The sequence below is a fragment of the Chiloscyllium punctatum genome, chromosome 10, assembly GCF_047496795.1.
Source record: "Chiloscyllium punctatum isolate Juve2018m chromosome 10, sChiPun1.3, whole genome shotgun sequence".
Classification (NCBI taxonomy): domain Eukaryota; kingdom Metazoa; phylum Chordata; class Chondrichthyes; order Orectolobiformes; family Hemiscylliidae; genus Chiloscyllium; species Chiloscyllium punctatum.
Window position 1 is genome coordinate 62,948,554 of NC_092748.1, and position 15,411 is coordinate 62,963,964.

Here is a 15,411-nt window from a genome sequence, read left to right on the forward strand (position 1 = left end):
TGAACGTGGACTCTGCCTTCTCTGCTTCTGCTGTTTCTGCAACAACTGTAAAATCTATTCTAACCTCTCCTTCAGCAGCTATTCTACTGCAATGGCTAACCTGCACTGGAAATCTGGAACATTAGAATTAGTTATTTATTCCCTCTCTCTTTAAAAATTTAACCATCCTTTGTGTTTTTTCTGTTTAGCTCTAAAGAAGAATAATATCACTAAATTTCCAAATTGTCCCTCGAGGGTAAGGAATGTTTCTTACACAGCGGTGGTGGAGGACGCACAGAGCTGGCAAGCATCGCTTTTTCTTGCTACAGCTATACTTTGGCAGACACCTGTAAAATATCCTTATGATAATGCAGAAAGTTAGACTTTTAGCAGTTTGTAATTTTTGGCAAAAATTAATATTTATATGAATTAGGTTTTCTTTCAAATGGAGTCGAGTAGTATTAATGGACTGCAGCTGTTTAGATGTTAGTTTCTGTGAAAGTTCACCTGTCTTTGCCAGAAGTTCGAGAAAATACCTGATCAAGAAGCTGATTTTGGTACTATTTCTAGGTGTCATTACCCCTTTGGGTGAGGTTGGTGAATTGCATCCAGAGCCCCAAATTTTGAGAAGTGTCCTGAAAATGAGCTGAAATGTGAATTGTGCAGTAACACAAGTGATGGTAACCATTAATATGCTGCTATTTGACTGAAAGGACAGATGCACTTGTGATGGAGGAGAAAGGCAGAGGCTTAGCATTCAGGATTAGATTGGCCTTCAGTTCTTTGAGATCCACCTTGAGGTAGTAAGGGGCAGGAAAAGATCTTCTTTCAGGAGGATGGCAGCACAAGGCACCTTCCAAACAAACATGGCATGGACCAAACTTGCTGCAAATGTAATGAGGAACTGGGTTCAGTGCTGCAAAAAGTTTATTGCCTTTGTTTGTCCTGGCAACGAAGTGCAAGGCCAGATCCTTCTAACAGCCCTCTGGGTATTTCATCTCCAGTAGATACACCTGAAGGTGCATGTTGCACCTAAACATGGGATAAATGTGTGGCCAAGGCACTAATTCCTCAGCAAGACTTACAACCATGGTGTTGCCGAGCATATGCCAGCATCCAATATGTGCAACTGTTTAGGTAAATGAATTGCTGGCATTTCTCTATTGTCTGTGCTGGAGAAGAAGACACACAACACCTGAGAAAAGGCACAGGCAGGAGGATTGCAGATCATGTTTGCCATGGAGAAGGAAGCAAAACACAGCAGGATTGCAATTTGGGAAGGCAGCATGAGTAGTGGTGGTGGTGGTGAAGATTAGGAAAATATATCACAATCAGTAAATTACAGGGATGGAAAGCACTCTTCTGCCACCATGCTAACAACTCAGCAGCGATGTAAAGCCTCAAAAAGAGCTTTTGCTCTTCAAGGCGCATTTGCATGACCTCTTCTAGTGTTTCAGTTAGGCTTTGTCCTTTGTGGAGATGACGATAGTTCAGGGACAGCACTGCAGTTTACCCTTGCAGCAGAGACATAAAGTAAGCACCCTAATGTCTTAAAAGCACATCCTCTACTACTGGCAGTCGAGTGATCAGCAGATAGAGTGAGCACGATGAGGTGGTCGAAGCAGAACGCGAATGGCTGAATGAGTGCAATATATTGAAAAACCAGGTGGAAATGGTTATTTGTAATTAACTACTGAAAAGTCACCATTTTTTAGTTTCTCTATTTACTGAACCATAAGACAACTTTGCTGAATTCTTGTACACTTATGGTCTGTTTTTCCAGGATTGGTTATTACTTTAATCTACTTTACGTGAATGAATGAAGGCACTGAGATGAAAATAAAACACCTGAGAAAAATAGCATTTAAGGCAAATATAGGATAATAGGAGTTGCTCATTTCTGAATACTGTCTCTTTTGAAATACCTTCTGGGATTGCTCACTGCACACAAGCTGCTTTGCGAGATCGTCTTCTCACTAAAGTAGATCTTTTCTTCATTGCTTTTACATAATCTTAACATGAACTTCATTTTTACACAGATCTTAGGAACCAACCGTACAGGCGTGCAGATGCATTGAGAAGAAGTGTGAGAAGACGTTTTGATGAACAAAACTTGCGTTCAGTGAATAGCACTGAATTGGCATTGTGATGGAGAAGGAAAGTGTTGAGAGTATGGGTGCGTTTGAATGATGTCTGCATGACGAATGCTTTGTTTGTTACCACGTAACTATCAGACTGGCATGCTGTTGGAAACAGGGATGAAGACAAGAGGAGGAATCACAGGCAATCTGTGTGGGCTAGCAGATATATTCAGCCCAAGATAAGTGCCTAAATGTAAAATTTCCTCTCAAGCTACACAGCGCAATGTTGCTGCAGTGTAATTGTTGACATAACTGTTAAGTTTTATTATATACAATAAATTTTAACAAAGTTGTAAGCTAATTTTAAGTGTGATCTCTAAACTGTTTTACATTTGACATGAAACTGTTGAAGCCAAGAAAAATGAGTGGAGATGCTTGTTGTTTGGTGGAGATAAGAAATGATGCATGTGGAATAGCTTGCCATAAACTGTTGAGGCAGTTTATGTTTTTTTGTATTCATTTGATGACTGGACACTGTACTTGCATTGCACAGTTTTATATTGGGCATGATCTAATCAAGAGTGGAATTTAGTCATTTAAATAGAAAAGCAACATTTGAGCATTGGTGAATACTCCATAAATGATCAACAGATACAGTACTATCTTGTATCAAAAGAAATTGAATGCATTGTGAGGATAAACCTTGTAGATATGACTAAGGTATTAACCCCTAACTAAACAGTATTAAGCGTCTAAATAGAAATGTTACTGGACACAGAAGGTGTAAAATTGTACATTAACAAGTAGAAATTCATGTACTTTTCTGAATATGTACCCATTTGGCTTATTTTAATGTCCTTGGTTGCATTGCCTCACCATGTTGATTGTAAAGTTTATTGTATAGTATTTAACCACTGAACTCCGTTTGCATTTGGCTCCTGTGACCCACTTGTGACTGGCATTTTTCTTTTGTTTTGAACAATGTGTAGTTATATTTAGATAAAGCTGTTCTAAATGTACAGATATTTTGCTAGGAAATCAGTGCATTTTTATGGTTTTTTACAGTTTGATTCACTCAATAGCCTCTGGGTAATATTGTACATATTGTTTAAAAATATTGCAGCAGCCTGTGCTATACAATTTGAATGTTATTTTAACTTATAGTTCTGTTTTTATATTTAACTGACAGTGACCAAGGCTTGGTTCCTCTTTATCAGATTAACTTTGGCATACAATTTCACTGCAAACATAGTTTTACAAGTCATATGCTTTATATCATTTCTACATGGTGTGTGAATGGTGCATAGAACATGCCAAGATTGTGTATTTTGTTCACTGGCAAGTAAACACATATGTTGATAAGAAAAGTGCAGCGTTCAGTTTTTGGCAACATCTTGAGTCAACTGACCATTAACTTTAAGTTCATACATGCAGCAAAATTTTAAATTGCAGATTGTGGTAAAAGAATTCTATGCTGCCCTGGATCAGTGACTGAAATGTTGGCATGTTCTGCTCATGTACTATAGTTTCCCGCTTGTTGGCCAAATAGAACTGTTTTATATATAAAAAAAACTATTAAACTAGAACCCAGATTTGTTAATGGCATTTGGTCAAATAAATACCTTTACGCTACTACATAAATCTGTGCTTCAAATGTCCCTGAATATATTTGCAATCAATTGCCACAGAAATTTACACAGCTACATTTTACACGAAGGATGGGGCAGAACTTCTGCCTGACCCCTCTCTCACAGGGAGAAAGGTTGAAGTAAAGGTAGAGCGTTGATTTGTCATGAGGGGTGACTGGAAATTCGAAGGGCTAGAAACCTTAAATTAAGCAGTTTCAACCTCTGCATTGAGGAATTTGCATTGTGGGTATTGGTTGGATCTTACGGAACTGGTACCAGAAAACTGGATTCAGTAGTATAGCCCCTCACCTCTATATTAGTAAACCTGCTGTCAATTAGCTACCCATGTCATTTACCTCAACATTTTTTCTTAAGTTAATGCAAGTGTTCATAATATTAGCTTCCAATTTTATTTTCATTCATTCTTGCTAGAGAGGATGGTAAAGGAACCACAGTCAGAAACACACAAGACCGTACAGGAGCCTAATAAATCCACCTAAATATATACACCTATTTCACAAACAAACATCTGTCACAAGATTAAAGGTGGACCATTTGGGACTGAGATGGAGGGGACATTTCTTTATCCGAAGAGTGGTGTGCCTGTGGAATTCATTACCACAGGAATTAGTTGATGCCAAAACACATTGTATTCAAGAGGTGACTAGATATTGCACTTAGGGTGAATGGGATCAAAGGTTACACAGAGAAAGCAGTATTAGGCTATGGATTTAACTATCATCCATGATAGAAGATGCCGCCTGCTCCTATGTTTCTATCTTTAAGTGAGCTGCAAGACTAGTCATTCCATTTAAGCACAGTGACGAAGTATCCATAATCAAAGTATTTCATCTGGGACTAGAAGTAGTAGATACCCAATTATATTGCTAAAGTTTGAACTAATTATCCAGAATGTTTTGAACAGTAAAGGAATTAAGGGTAAAGATAAGTAGGGTAAGTAGAGCTGAAGCCATGAAAAGATCAGCCATGATCTTTTTGAATGGCAGAATAGGCTCCAAAGGGCCAGATGGCTTACTCCTGCTCCTAGTTCTTAAGTACCCTGTGCTTACCCTGTCTGAATAGGAACATATCAATTATGAAAATTGTGGTTGTGAACCTTATCTGCACCTTATCAACTATTCACTGATTCCTGATGTCACAGACCAATTCTGTAAACTTAGTATAAAGATGCCATGTTTTATATAGTACAGGATTAGTTGATCAATAATTCAGATGTTGAGACTGATTTCAGCAGAAAACAAATTTTAATGTTTCTGTGTTAAAACATACAAAAATATTCTGCTCCCTTATGAGCAACACTGAAGTATTTCAGACACAAGTATATACAGAGATGGAAAATAAACCCTCTGCTGCATTTCATGCCTTGGAAAATTAAATTTTAGAACAACTTCAATAAAATTTGCAGTACTGTTTGGGAAAATGAACTCTGCTGCAAGTACAAACATTTCTTTGCTGCATCATGCTCCAATTTTTTTTTGTATGAACATTTTCTAATGGATAAAGACAAAAATCTCCTTGAAATTACAAAATTAACTACAATAGAACAGGAATCCAAGCTATCAAGATTCAGAATAAATTTAGTTTTGAATTACTAATAGCAAAAAATCCTGCTACATTTTCATGGCACACTTATCTAATTCTTTCCATTTTAATACACCTAACAGGTCATTTGAAATTGTGTGTGATGGCTAAGAATCTAGACAATTCAAAGGTCCCAGTTCTCTCAACACAGCTAGCTTTGTTCAGTTGGATATGGAAAAACTACTTGTGTCAGAAATAGCAGGTAGCTCACTCTCTATGAATGTTATCTTCAAAGGCATGAACAGTTCATTTATGTTATGATTACCCAGGGATTTTCTCCAAATTTCATAATGTGTGATGGCATAAATAAAGTTTAACCAAACAATAAAATCCACTGTTTGTGGCTACTCCCACAATCAGAAGTAAAACAAGCGAAACGATTTCTGGGCAAAACTGTGGAACTCCCTTGTCTTCAACTTTCCAAAAACACTTATGAACTGCTTACAGTTTCTGACATCAGAAGCTTGCTGTTGGATATAGAAACAGATCAGAAGTGATTTTTCAACTTGTACACATTAATAAGGGTACAGGTGCTTTTTGAAGAAATCATGGGTATGCTTAAAGACCCATAATGAATATCAAGTATTGTAGCATGATGTACACCCAAACTTAAGCTGGTTCATCTTGGAATCAGAACAATTTATCTACATAATAAAGAAACTCCATTGTTCACATATTGAAAGATTGAGGGATCTGCAATATTTTCATATCATCATATCCCCTGTAAATTACAACAGGTTATCAAAACATTGGAGATCATCTTCAATTCTTTTCAGTATGTGTTAAAAGACTGCCCTCACCAAACTTTTGACTTGGTTGATTTATACATACACGTGTTAATTATTGGTCATCATCAAGTTGCTGCAAGAGAGTTCGCCTTCGTTTTTCCAGTTCCCCCTCACTTAGCTCACTATCAGAGGTTTCCCAATTTGCCTGTGGAGGGAAAGTATCATAACAGTCAGTTTGTAACAGTCAACCATCGATGTTCTGTATTTCAGTACTTGCATACTTTTTAAATTAGATTTGATGCTAATGCATTACAGGTTGTTACTCATTTAAGTCATCAAGTCTAAGTTCAGAGTTTATGCATGTTAACTTGACCTAAATGTTATTTTAAATTATTTAAAAAAAAACACTGCATGCTTAAACTTTGTCAGTAAATGGCATTAGAAAATTTGGGTAGTTATGCCTCCTGTTTGTTTTTGTTAATAACAGGTATCCATTTTGATTTTTTTCTTAAAATCATCCTGCATTTCTCTTCTGAAATAATAGAGCAATGTGTTTGAAGACAAGACAGATTAAGGACTGTGACAAATTCAGAAGAAAGATTTTTTTCTTCATCCCTTGTCTCTCCGTCAGGGGTAACAATCACTGTCAGGGAGACATTGTTTGGAAATGGAAACAAACCAACATGGTACCAATATGAAGAAAAGCAGGCTAGATAATGACAAACATTTGCTGGTTATGTACTTGAGATTGATTCTATTGTTCAATCATTCAAACCAACGTTGCACATAATCATTCCCTAAACAACCTGAAGACAACTATGTGCAAGTGATATGCTAAGTAAAGAAAACCTGGAGATCACAGCAAGGCAGACAGCAACTTAACATTAAGTCTAGATGACACTTCATTAGGGGTCAAAACGTTAGCTTATGGTGTCTGACTCACTAATCTCCAGCATCTGCAGTAATTTATTCCTATTTGGTAAGTAAACATTGAAAACATTGCATTAAACAATGCAATGCACTCAGACTTCCAAATTAACATACCAAAATTCCTCATGAAAAGGACAATAGAGAACGTGAACTTAAAGCAATGCATTACTTAGATAAGACTTGAAGAAGAATAAGAAAATCCCCCAAAATCAATTGTTTTGAGAAGTGAAATTTGCAGGAAAGTTATCTTGGGGGGGGGGAATATGGGTGAGGTAGTGATGATCCAACAGAACAAGGTTGAGCGGCTAAATAACCTATCCCTGTTCTTGCATTCCTAACTAAAGCAGAGGACATTCAACATGGAAATAAAGTTTGATCTCAAAAAACCTAAATTATCATATATATTTGAGAATATGTCGATCTCATGTAAAAGTCAACCCCTATTTTTGGCCATATATAAGACAATAAGATTCAGCAGCAGAAATTAGGCCGTACAGCCCATCGAGTCTGCTCTGTCATTCTGCTAGAATTCTTCGAGTTAGACCAAGGTGAGCAAACGGATGTTATCTACCTGGACTTTGAGAAGGCCTTTCTGCACAGGAGGCTGCTGAGCATGGTAATGGCCCATGGTGTTTGAGGCAAGGTGATAGAGGTCTGGCAGAAAGCAGAGAGTGGGGATAAAAGGGCCCTTCGTGGGATGGCAGCTGGTGACAAGTTGTGTTCTGCAAGGGCTCGTGATGGGACCACAACTTTTCACTTTATACATTAATAATTTAGATGAAGGAACTGAGGGCATTCTGGCTAAGTTTGCAGACAATACAAAGATAGTTAGAGGGACAGGTAGTATTCAGGACGTGAGAAGACTGCAGAAGGATTTGGACAGGTTAGGAGAGTGAGCAAAGAAATGGCAGATCCAGTACAACGTGGGAATGAGAGAGGTCATGCACTTTGGTAGGAAAAATAGAGGCATGAACTGTTTTCTGAATGGAGAGAAAATTCAGAAGTCTGAAGTGCAAAGAGACTTGGGAGTTCCAGTCCAGGATTCTCTCAGGAAGGCAAATACAATGCTGGTATTTATTTTGAGAGGACTCTAAAATAAAAGTCAGGATGTACTTCTGACCAGAGCCTTTCTCTGTATGCAGTTTTGGGCCCCGTATCTCAGGAAGGATGTACTAGCCCTAGAGCGGGTTCAGAGTAAATTCATGAGAATGGTCCCACAAATGAAAAGCTTAACATTTGAGGATTCTGGAACAATACTTGATGGCGTTTAGAAGGACAAGGGGGATCTAACTGAAACTTATTAAATACTGAATGGCCTGGACAGAGTGGATATTGGGAAGATATTTCCATTGGTAGGAGAGATTAGGACCTAAGGGCACCTCATTAGAGTAAAGGGAACACCTTTTAGAATGTTAAAAATTACACAACTCCAGGTTATAGTCCAGCAGGTTTATTTGGAAGCACTGTTCCTTCATCAGGTGGTTATAGAGTATAAGATCATAAGACACAAGTTTACAGGAGATATGGGGAAACCTCTTCCGCCAGAGTGGTGAATCTATAGAATTCAATGCTACAGAAGGCTGTGGAGGTTAAGTCATTGAGTACACTTAAGATGGAGATAGGTAGGTTCTTGATTGTCAAGAGGATCAAGGGTTACAGGGAGAATGAAGTTGAGAAATTTATCAGCCATGATAAGTTTGACAGGCATGAGTCTCCTTGATGAAACCATGCTGACTTTGCCCTATTTTACCGTACACCTCCAAGTGTTCAGAAATCCCATCCTTCACAATGGACTCCAAAATCTCACTCATGAGAGGTTAAGCTAAACTGTCTAATTTTCTGTCTTTTGCCCTACTCCCTTTTTAAACAGGGGTGTTACGATAGCGATTTTCCAGTCCTCTGGGATCCTCCCTGAATCTAGCGATTCCTAAAAGATCACCACTAATGCCTCCACTACCTCTTCAGTTATCTCCTTTCGAACTCTGGGGTGTAGTCCATCTAGTCCAGGTGATTTTCAGGCCATTCAGTTTTTCTAGATCCTTCTCCGTGGTGATGTCTACCTCTTGCCCACTCACCCTCGAAGTTTTGGGATATTACTCATGCCTTCCATCATTAAGACTTATGCAAAGTAGTTATTCAGTTCTTGCACCATTTACTTGTTCCCCGCTATCTCTCCACAGTCATTTGCCAGCGGTCCAATGTCCACTTTTGCCTCTCTTTTGCCCTTTATATATCTAAAGAAAGTCTTAGTGTTCCTTTATAGACAGTTTACCCTAATATTTAATCTCCCTCCTTATTCATTTTTTGTTGCCTTCCAGTGGTCTTTGTAAGCCTCCCAATCCTCTGGTTTCCCACTGCCTTCACCACATTATATGCTTTCGCTTTTGTTTTTATGCTATATCCAACTTCCCTAGTCAGCCATAGTTTCCTCATCATTCCTGTACCATGCTTCTTTTTCCTTGGGGTGAATTTTTGCTGTGTCTCCTGAATTACTACCATTGCTGTTCCACTGTCTTTCCTGCTAGGCTCCTCTCAGTCAATTCTGCCCAGCTCCTCCCTCATGCCTCTGTAGTTGTCTTTATTCAGCTGTAATATCATTACCTCTGATTCTTTCTTATCTCTATCAAATTCCACAGTAAATTCAATTATGATCACTGCCTCAGTAGGGCTCCTTCATCTTAAGCTCCCCTGATCATGTCTGCCTCATTGTACAACACTACATCCAGTATTGCTGTTCCCTAGTAGGCTCCACCACAAGCTGCTCCAAAATGCTATCTTGTAGACATTCCACAAATTTATTTTCTTGCAATCCACTACCTACCTGAGATTTTCCCAGTTCATCTGCATAGTGAAATCCCCCATGATCACGGTAACTTTGCTTTTCTTACATACCGTACCTATCTTGTGGTGTATCTTGCACCCCAGCTCCTGTCTACTGTTTGGAGGTCTGTACGTAACTCCAACTATGGTTTTTTGACCTTTGTGGTTCCTCAATTCTACCCACACAGATTCTACACCATCTGACCTTACTTTGTTTCTTACTACCGAAGTAATTAATTTCTTATTAATAAGGCAACCCCACCCTCTCTGTCCACTTGCCTATCTTTTCGATAAGATGCATAGCCTTGGATATTCAGCTCCCAATCCGGATTCCTTTACAGCCACGTCTCCGTGATGCCCACTATGTCATACTTGCCAACTTCAATCTGCGCCACAAATTCATTTACCTTATTTCTTATACTGCAAGCATTCACATATAAAACCTTCAGTGCCGTATTTACTATCCCTCTTCTCATTGCCATTTGTCTAGTGTGGTTGAAGTTTGATTACTAACCCTTTGCAAACACTGACTTTTTTTTAATGCCGGAGACTCTAATAACCACCTGAGTTCTCCTTCCTTATCATTTCTTTCATATTTTCCACACAGTTGAGTCCACCCCTACAGGTGTTAACCTGCTGCTTTATTTCCAAGTGGGTTAAGTTTTACCCTTACCGTCCCCTCCACTTTCTAATTTAAAGTCCTGTTGACCAGCCTATTTACCCTTTTCACTAGAACACTGGTCCCAGCTCGGTTCAGGTGGAGACCATCCCAGTGGTACAGATCCCTCCTATGATTTGGTGTACAATTCACAGCAACTTTAGGCTACGGATTTCTTAAGTTCATTATTGAACGAGCATTATAATTAGTACAATTACTGTGATGCAACACTTATCACAAATTCATTTCCTAAATAAGATAAGCCTATATGCATTTACTTCACTATAATTACCATGCAGCTGTTATTTCTCATGGTTACAATGATCAGTGAGACTGTAAGAGTGTCAAATGTCTGATAAAAAATACATATCAGAAATAAAAGCTTAAAATGTTAGTTTGAAAAACATAAACAACAGTAGGTGAGAGAAAATGGAGGGAAAAGGAAGAATTTGGTGCCAAAGTTTAAGACGCATCAAGTCAGAGTCAGGTGACAACTTCCCTTTGTGTGCAGCTCAGCTGAGCTCAGTTCCCCTGCTGCACTTGTGGAATTATTGTAATTCATTATGCTTTCTTGATTTCTAAACAAATTAACTGGGCTTCTGCTAACGATATGGTATTGTGGATTATAGCATGAATTTCAGCCCCTCAAACGTCGTATCAATGTAATAGTCAACCCCACAAATTTAACCTTAAAATTTGACTTTTACATGAGTTTCCATTGTAGGTAACAGCAATGAACAAGATTGAATCAACTGATCTAAAAATAAAGGTGAAGCCATGCAGCAAAAATGAAAAATGACAAGTGATGAAAAAATAAAATCATATAACAAGCAAACTTGCAGCAATTTTAATCCTGGGAAAAATTACTGGACCAAAGACCTTTTTAATGAAGTATGTTGGTCAAAATAATAAAGTCCCACAAGCTTTGTACAAAAATTAAACTGATTTTTTTTGCTATGAACAATTATCCAAATGATCAGAAAATCACATACTGTATCTTTGTTGGTGGCTTTTCTGGGTGATTTGTGCTTTGACTGCGATCTGTGTCTATTTCTTTCTTTCTCGTCATCCCTACTTCTTTCTTTTTCTCGTCTATCCCGGTCCCTTTCTCTTTCCCGCTCACGTTCTCGCTCTCCTTCAGATTCAGGAGTAACCTATATGGCAAGGAGAATAATGATTTCAAGAACAGAATTGTTTTGGATATATTCACCACTATTTAAGAGTTATGGAAAAGAAACTGGAATATGGAAAATAGTGATATCTATACTTGACCAATAACGTGTCAATGACTACTAGCAGATATTCAGTTTGTACGTTATCATGATCCCAGCTCATGATACTACTGGATATGTTGGATGTCAGAATGAGACAAAGCTTGATAGATCATATTGTTTATTTTCTTGTTTTATCAATTAATGTGGTGTTCACTCAGTAGGTTGGACAGTTGGTTTGCGATTCAAATTGATGCCAACAGCGTAGGTTCAATTCCCACATTAACTGAGGTTACCATAAAAGAACTTTCCCTTTTTCAACTTTTTCCCCCTGTCTGAGGCCTGGAGAACCTCAGGTTAAACCACCACCAATCATCTCTAATGAGAACAGTCTTATGGTTGAGTAGGATGATGGCATCTTTACCTTTGACACATTTACACAAGGCTGCAGATTTTCTTAACAGAAGTTTATTATACAAAAAACTATGAAAAGCTAGATACAAGACAGAATGATCTTAAATCAAACAGTAAAAGAAAAGCACCAACTTGTTTCCTGACATTATCTGTTATAGGGACCTGTATAGCCAATCTCAACGCTTAACATTTCTACTTCGTTGACTCCTTACAATTGTTTTGCTGTGGACCATGGAGACAATAAGTTATTTGCAAGTCTATCAAAATGCACTTTTCACAAATGTGTAAATTTTCTCAGTTCTAAAAATCTGCAAATTTCAAACTAAACTCTTTTAGTTTGGCAACTTTACAAATTAAACCCTTATGCTGAGGTAACTAGTTCCCTGAACTACCTTTAGGAGACAAACCTAACTTGCTTGTTAATTCCACCCCAGTGTTTTCTGAACTGATTTTTAAAAACTTGCTCAACCTTCCTTACTTCTGAACAGAAAACAAAGCTAATAGCATTACATGTTTCTCCTACTTGCCATAAAGCTACCATCATAGTAGGAATTTGCAGTCACCTCCTTTCTTAAAAATGTTCAATTCTGGACACTGCTCTGGAAAAGCTCTACTTTTTTTAAAAAATCAAAGTAAACTTTTCAAACCAGTAACCAATACCCATCCTGATTTTTTTGACATACAAATTTCAACATTATATATAAATAATGCAGCTTTCATCACAACCAACTACTAAAAGTTTAAAATTAAGAAAAATAGTAGTTCAAGCAAATGAACAGTGCTTGGCTTTAGCATCAATATGGAGAGAAAAATCAAATATTTCTAACTTATATGGACTTGGATGACAATTTACTTGCATTAGCGTTGATAATGCCACACATTTAAATGATGAAATAAGGATTTCCTCCATTTCTCTCACTGAATCCACCTTCATGTTTGGACAGAAAGGTTCTCAAAACTAAGTTCCAAATAGTATTACCCATAGGTGCACAATAATTATTTTCTGATATCATCTTTTCTAACTTTACATGTTTTTCCTCTATTTCTCCAATTGTACATTCAAACCTTATAAACACACTATTTCAAAGTATTTTAAATTTGCAAAACTTTGGCTGCTTAGAAATAAAGGAAAAGAAATTTCAAGTATTTTGCCAGGTTCGATCATAAAAGAATACATTAAAATAAAAGCAAGACATTCTATTAGAAGAAATTCTCTCAAAATATTAATTCATTTTGGTTAACTGAGAAACAGAAATAAAGAACAAAAACTCTTCTGTAAGACCAAAGCTGATAATGGATAAGAGATTAGGAAAACCAAACAATGATTAGCTCGTGGCTAAATTTTAGGAGATCTAAAGATTATTGAGGAGATAAGACAGCAATAAGGAGTTCCAGTCAGACAGTGTCCCACACCTTCTGATCAGTGCAGTTGCGATCCTACTGTCTCTGTCAAATTTAATTGAAAGTACAGTTTTGTCTTTTCTGGAGGAAGGCATTGTTGCATGGATACACAATCAGGAAGCATGAATGGAAAGAGGCAGTAAGGACACACACCGTTCTGAAGTCAGTGGTCCAAGTAATTTTGTTTAAGCTCAGTTTGCTTGCAGTATTCTGGCATGGCTTAAGAATTAAAGTCTTCTGTTTTTCAAGACTATTTATACTTTGTATGCTATTAATTAGTTGTTGCATGAATGGGGGGAAGGAAGGAGGAGGGGAAATGTGCGAGTGATACTTGGAGTGGTTGGGAGTTGAGCCGCAGGGAGGGGATTGGGCCTTCCCAATACTAAACACGATGCATGAAATAAGGATGGGGTAAATCTCTGGAAAAGTATAGTACATCTGGTCCAAAACTCTAACATGAAGGTCAGCACCTGGAGATTGATATTTTCAGAGTGTCCCAGTCAGCACAACTCTGCCCATCACTATCATTATTACAGTAAGACCTTGGACAAATATGAGTGCCATAGCAGAGACAGGTGCAGGAAGAAGCAAAACCATGATAACATTTAAAAGAAACAAAACAGGATAATTTGGAATAGCAGTGACCACAGAGAAAAAAGATTGACTGGTAGAGTTAATGTAAGGACCAGGTATCAGCAATGTTTTAAGGATATGGATTTCTAATCATACTCCAATATTAAATATCTACAGATGCCACAAAACAAAGAACACAAAAGTGGAAACTTACAGATTTGCGTCTTCTTTTTTTGCCCTTTTTCTTGTGTTTTTTGGACTTTTTGTAACTTCGCTCTAAATAGGGAAGAGAAAATATTTCAAACCTGATTTGACAGAAAATGTTTAATTTACAATTTAAACAGTTTACCAGGTTTAGATTACCTGACTCTTCACTAGAGGTTCTGTCTGAAGGGGACTTTGAATGGGAACGTTTCTTTTTCTTTGAATGGTGATAATCATCATCTTCTGATTCTGAGGCCTATAGGGTTAGACATAGATACTCATCAATGGAATTGCAAGGTCACTGAAATTCAAGTTTAGGCTTTCTGATGTCAATATAGTTATGCTATAATTAAAGTCATAAGAGTTCTACAGCATAAAGACACACACTTTGGCCCAAACTGGTCCACACTGGTATCTATCTTCATACATTTTAATACATACAACACCTCTTCTACTGTAATATGGATTTCCCTCAATATATCAGCACTAACTTTCCCAAGTCTTTCTCCAGGGTAAACACAGAGGAGAAACATTCATGAGAACCATCTCCTGCCGTTCTACATTTCAATGTTCACATGGGTCCCTGAGGGGCATTGTTATCTCTCTAGTTATTATTTTTCCTTTAATATACTTAAAGTATCTTTTTGGATTCACCCTAATCTTCTCAGCCCTCCTGATTTCCTTCTTCAGTAAACACCTGTATACTCCAGGGATTCCCTTGATCCCAGCTGTCTGTACCTGAGCCACGTTTCCTGCTTTTTTCTGATCAAAGCTTCAATATCTCGTCATCCAGGGTTCCCTATTCCTGCCAACCTTGCCCTTCACCCTCACAGGAACATTCCAACCTTGAACTCCAGCTATCTCACTTTTAAAGGTCCCCCACTTGCCAGAGTTCCCTTTGCCTGCAAACAAGCTACACCAATCAATCCCTTCAAGATCCTGTCTAATTCCATCAAAATTCACCTTGCCCCAATTTAGAACTTGAACCAGTGGACCAGTTGTGGCTCTCTCCACAACTATATTAAAATTAATAGAACTACGGCCACTGGTCCCAAAGTGCTACCTCACTGTCACCTTCATCGCCTGTCCTGCCCTATTTCCCAACAGTAGATCGTGTTTTACCCCTTCCAGAGTAGGACCCTCCACATACTGCTTAAGGAAACTTCCACCCCATCTAAGTCC

General features: G+C 37.9%; 2 protein-coding genes across 17 annotated transcripts in view; one reads left to right on the top strand and one right to left on the bottom strand.

Moving 5' to 3' along the window:
- Positions 1-3,702, top strand: part of LOC140482230 (formin-like protein 2) — a 266,679-nt gene extending 262,977 nt beyond the window's left edge. For 4 of the 10 annotated variants that reach the window (XM_072579344.1, XM_072579342.1, XM_072579351.1 and 1 more), the window contains one exon: positions 2,019-3,702. Coding sequence is in view for 5 of the 10 variants with exons in the window: in XM_072579342.1 (XP_072435443.1) it covers positions 2,019-2,128 (110 nt within the window). In the remaining 5 variants the exon portion in view is untranslated. Of the gene's footprint in view, positions 1-188; positions 283-2,018 lie in introns of those variants that run through there. The other 6 variants (XM_072579343.1, XM_072579350.1, XM_072579349.1 and 3 more) reach the window with 5 other exon arrangements.
- Positions 3,703-4,934: 1,232 nt separating this feature from the next.
- The window catches only part of prpf40a (PRP40 pre-mRNA processing factor 40 homolog A), a 63,869-nt gene continuing 53,392 nt past the window's right edge, over positions 4,935-15,411 (bottom strand). For 6 of the 7 annotated variants that reach the window (XM_072579352.1, XM_072579354.1, XM_072579358.1 and 3 more), the window contains 4 exons: positions 14,389-14,485; positions 14,240-14,301; positions 11,419-11,580; positions 4,935-6,223 (listed from right to left, as the gene is read on the bottom strand). In XM_072579352.1, the coding sequence (XP_072435453.1) occupies positions 6,131-6,223; positions 11,419-11,580; positions 14,240-14,301; positions 14,389-14,485 (414 nt within the window). In that variant the 3' untranslated portion in view covers positions 4,935-6,130. The remainder of the gene's footprint in view (positions 6,224-11,418; positions 11,581-14,239; positions 14,302-14,388; positions 14,486-15,411) is intronic. The other variant, XM_072579357.1, reaches the window with a different exon arrangement.